The sequence below is a fragment of the Nipponia nippon genome, unplaced genomic scaffold, assembly GCF_047370975.1.
Source record: "Nipponia nippon isolate SJK-2023a ecotype South Korea unplaced genomic scaffold, ASM4737097v1 scaffold_4, whole genome shotgun sequence".
Classification (NCBI taxonomy): domain Eukaryota; kingdom Metazoa; phylum Chordata; class Aves; order Pelecaniformes; family Threskiornithidae; genus Nipponia; species Nipponia nippon.
The window spans coordinates 11,466,204-11,470,945 of NW_028262358.1; the positions used below are offsets into that span (position 1 = coordinate 11,466,204).

Here is a 4,742-nt window from a genome sequence, read left to right on the forward strand (position 1 = left end):
GAATAGATGAAGTTGGGAAATCCTCAGATTTCATACTGGTTTGAATGTTACTGTTTGCTAAAGAAAGATTGCATGATGTTAGTCCTTGGCTGAATCAGATCATGCCCAGCGACTGTTTTAATTTCTGATATGCTAAATGAGCCTTGATTCATGACATCATTAGCAACGCAGGGCTTCAGATGGCTGTTGGAAATCCTCCTCTATAAACTGTTTTAAGGTGGCAGAAAGGAGTAACTGGTTTTGTTTTTATTTCTAGTATGAAGTGAAAGCTCCTGTTCCTTCAGCATGCTTCAGGAATATCTGCAAGCAAATGGCAAAGATGCATGAAGCTATATATGATCTCCTTCCTGAGGAACAAACTCAGGTGAATGTTATTTTTGAGATTCATGTAACACCTCCCTTGCAAATGCACATGAACTCGGTAACAAGAGAGACTTCTGCTTTATCTAGGGGGGGGGGAAAATCTTTTTTGAGTCTTTGCGAAACTCACACATTAGAGGGGTTGGCAGCAGTCACGCAGACAGCTCAGTCTGAACTGAAGGAAGTGTTTGGATGTGCAGGGAGAACGATGAAACGCGCAAAAAGAACTGACTGATTCCAGCATTCTGAGCTGCATTTTAATGTCTGGAGAGGTGGATCTTCAATTCAGGAATTGGTGCTGAAATTCTACACAAATGGCAGCACTTTGGGGCTCGAGTACAGCCCTCTTAGGGAATTCTTCTGTAACGCTGCTCAAACTTAGTGGCTTCCAAAGGCCCCTAAATGTATTATGCAGCCAAATTGTATCAGATTTGCTTTTTCAGTATTTTGTTGCAGTTATTGTGACTGCAGACTTGTAAGTCTAAGGACAGAAAGGACTGATCCAGTCACTGAATACACTAAGTTGTAGTTACTCTTCTGCACTAAATTAAATGGTCCCATCAAACTGTTTTTCACACTTTCTCTTGGAAAAAAGACTTGAAGTGGTTATAGTACAGGGAAAAGATTTGTTATCTTCGAGCCTCAATACAAGCTGCTAGATGCTTCAGACAACGGGGAAGAAAAATTCATGCTCCAAAGAATGTGTCCTCTAAGCGCAACACGTAACAAATAAGTGAGGGTGTATACTGTCCTATATGTCACGTATTGTATGTGGCCAGGAAGGTTAGGAGGCCGAAGGACTGGCAGAAGGGAAAATCACATGAATTGCAAAAACAAAACCAAAGGTTAGTGATTTAAGGTGTTTGCAATATTTTTCCTCTCTGTAGGCAGCGATGCGAGCATGGGGATGGTTCCTTACTCTGGTTCTGTGGTTTCTTCTAGATGTTGTTTTTAAGAATTAACGCAAGCTACAAACTTCACCTGAAGAGGCAGCTGGCCCACCTAAACGTAGTCAATGATGGAGGACCTCTGAATGGGTACGTTTGGGCACTTTTTTTTTTTTTACTGCTTAATTTAAATAAGCAGGCTTTGTCTTCTGCAAGAAAGTTGTGATTGCAGAATCCAGCCATGCTCCATGTTTTAGTATGTCCTATTTGGAGCTTTCTTACAGTAAAGGACCTGACTTGTGCCTTTCCATAGTAACTAGGAATGCAGTCAGCTTGGTAATAGATTGGGAGTTGGGCATTGTCCTGCTGGAAACCTGCTGTAGGTTTCCTTGATTGTGGATTGCCTTTTCTCCTCTTGTGTGACAGCAGTAGCTGCAGTTTAATTTGCAAGAATTACGAGATTCATGAAGCAGTTTTGAAACGCGGATGATGACTCATGGTGCTAGCAAAGTAAAAATAGGAAAAAGTGGTATTTCATTTGTGCAATGGGCAGCTTCTATACAGAAATTGTTTTGCCAGCAGAACTAGATTTGAAACAGAGATTATGCTCACAGAGCTTTTCCCCCTTCCTGCCCCAGCCCAAGCCTCCATCACCAAAACACGTCTGTGGTGCCTCTGCTGAGGGGGTGTGGCTGGCTGTGCCCGGCGTCCTGCACCTCCCAGGAATGCGTACAGCCTCTTGCAGGCTGAATCCTATTGTAACTTGGATTGACCCCTGACACGGCGGGTTTTATAAGAGTTCCTAATGACCTGGGGGTGTTTTATTTGCAGTGTGGTAGGGGTGAAATTCAGTCGGCCTACCCGCATGCAAGAAAGCATTGTCTTAGGTTGAAGAAGCCAGAGAAGGAAGTTTATAAATGTTCCAAATGCTGCTGGAATGAAGAAGAGTTCTGTTTCCGTCCAATTTATTCTTACTTGTCCTGCTGAAGCCTATTTATCCTTGTACTCTGTGAAAGAGTTTATCTGAAATCGTTTTCTGTACTTGTGGTGTATTTGCAAGATAACATCCAGTTGCTGTTGGTACTTCCGAAGGCGTCTGTAGGCCAGCGAGCTTACTGATCAGGAGCGAGGCCGTAAATGAGAGCACCCAGAGCGTGTTCGGGAGTGTTTCACGCGGGGGTTTCTAAAAGCCCAGTCCTAAACAGCATGCCGTGCTGTCCCTGTGCCGCTCCTGTCGTTTCTGCTTGATGCTCGTGGTTGGATGGCATAAAGGGCTCCCGTGTGGATGGGAGGGTCGGGATCCCGGTGACGCGCTGGGGTGCCTTTCCCAGCACAGTCACCCTTACTGGCAGAAGGGTCGGGTCTCTCGGCTGCAGCTGGAAACCGTGATGCCCCGGCCTGTTTCTGTTTCTTGCATGGCAGCCGTTACTTCAGAACGCAGCTCTCGGAGCGTGTCGTCGGGGCCTTTTGAGAAGGGAAACATCAAACGTTGCATTTCGCTTGCTCTGTGCAGCAGTCTTCATTGTGGCCTAGTTTTTGAACATGCTTTTCTGAGCCTCATCCTCTTTTAAACTGCCTGTTTCTGTAACAGTAGTAAAAATCCAGGACTCTGACTCCTGGTTAATATTTTACTATGAAAATAATACAACTTCTATGTCTACATCTTGCTGCTTTCTAACTGGGAATGCCATGGTCATGTTTCTGTCATCCCCCGATATGTTTCAACAATGTACTTTTTTACACAAACGTGTAAAAATGTACAGATTTTAACTCTGTATAAACTGTTACAAACACTACACCTGTTTTGCTGTTTCATGGCTTTTGTATTAACCTTCTAGGATACAGAAGTTAATGTTGCCATAATTAATATTCTAAATTGCAATGGAATCGGGGGTTTAAGTCTAGCTAAGCCTGGGATTACAGCAAGAGAATAGAAGTTTTAGATGCCCAAATGAACTCATTTTATCTCCCTTCCCTGTAACTATTTACACCTAGCAGCGATCATGCTATGTACCATCACTCTTGTAAAATAAACCGCCTCCGTAGCATTGAGTTTTGAACTGATGTTTAAGACATCTAATCCAGGCATAGTGTTTGAACATGGATGGCTGTAGTTGTGCCCAATTCATAAACAAACCCCGGTGGTTTTTCTGAACACTCCAGGTGGATGCGATCCCTTCAGATGCTAACCCTGTCCTATGTTTCACTGCAGACTGGTGACTTCAGATGTAGCTTTTTACACTGGAAACCTTCAAGCTCTGAAAGGCCTTAACAACTTAGACCTAAACATGGCTGAAATTTGGGAGCAGAAGAGGTGATAATCCACTGGGAGCAGTCGCTTGGCTCTGACAACAGACCGACTTTCTTCTAAGCAGCGTGACGACTGTGAGGTGAATACTTAAGGCGGGAGCCCAAGAAAGGACACTATTGATAGTTGGGGAAGCTAGACTCAGAGTGAGCCGCAGGGAGTGATCTTTTCCGTGTCCTTCAGCAAGAAACAAGTGATCAGCTGTCTGTGCAATGTTTTTTTTTTCATTCTCTCTGGAAACAGACTCAGGTTTCTTTGGACCAAATCCAAAAGAACACATAGCTGTAACACAGCTGTAGTTGTCTAGAATGCTCTGTATATCTTTATATTAAAAAGATGCTTTGCATTTCTTCTAGTGCAATGAAATTCACATGGTGTCCCACCTTATTTAATGATGGTACAATATAAAAATCTTGCAGTTGGAACTCTGTAGAAAATGTTTTTCTCTATGAAACTATGCTGTTCTAAAATTTATTTTTTTACAGAACTTTATATAAATAAATGTCTTTTGATTGCTTGCATATAGGATTCAGGGAGCAGTCCTGTTTCAGGGGGTTTCTCACAGCTGGGCTCTACTGCCATCTGAAGAGATGGTTTTCTAATAAATTGTCAGTTCACTGAAGCCATTACCTACAGGATACAGTTGTGAAATGAGAATTGTTGGCAGTGACAGCGTAACAGCGGCCTTCTGGTGGAATGTGAAGGTAGCGCAAAGGCTGGGGTGGGGATGGCTCCCTGCAGCGACCCCAGCGGGGCCAGGCCGTGCCGCTGACCGTCGGGTCAGGACAGGGAGCGTTTCAGGACTTTGCCAGTCGCTCTGCAGTTCTAAAGACACGAAAGACAGAGGAGGACACAGAAAACAGGGCAGGAAGAATTTTAAAGTTTTTAGGCTGCTTATAAAAGGTTGCACCATTGAGGAAGGGGCAACTGAAATTAATTTATTTAAGAGTTTTTAATACTACCTTTTAAGACTGGACGCTGCCAGTAACTAAGTAAAAGTGCCTGTGTATTTCACCTCACACCTCTCTACCTAACCATAGTCCGAGTGCCTAACCCTGTGACGATTATGTGCGACAGAATGGTCTACAGTGTGTGTGTGCCTATGGTTTCTTCAGACAGGCATGCTGATCTGTTAGCATAACAGATGTCATTAATTGTCAGTCAAAATAAAGCTATAAAATCCACAG

At 43.5% G+C, this 4,742-nt stretch overlaps 1 protein-coding gene across 7 annotated transcripts in view; it reads left to right on the plus strand.

Moving 5' to 3' along the window:
* Window positions 1–4,076, plus strand: part of VPS54 (VPS54 subunit of GARP complex) — a 53,177-nt gene extending 49,101 nt beyond the window's left edge. For 5 of the 7 annotated variants that reach the window (XM_087774204.1, XM_087774205.1, XM_087774206.1 and 2 more), the window contains 3 exons: window positions 257–364; window positions 1,303–1,397; window positions 3,460–4,076. In XM_087774204.1, the coding sequence (XP_087630330.1) occupies window positions 257–364; window positions 1,303–1,397; window positions 3,460–3,565 (309 nt within the window). In that variant the 3' untranslated portion in view covers window positions 3,566–4,076. Of the gene's footprint in view, window positions 1–256; window positions 365–1,247; window positions 1,398–3,459 lie in introns of those variants that run through there. The other 2 variants (XR_015708122.1, XR_015708123.1) reach the window with 2 other exon arrangements.
* Window positions 4,077–4,742: the final 666 nt, after the last annotated feature.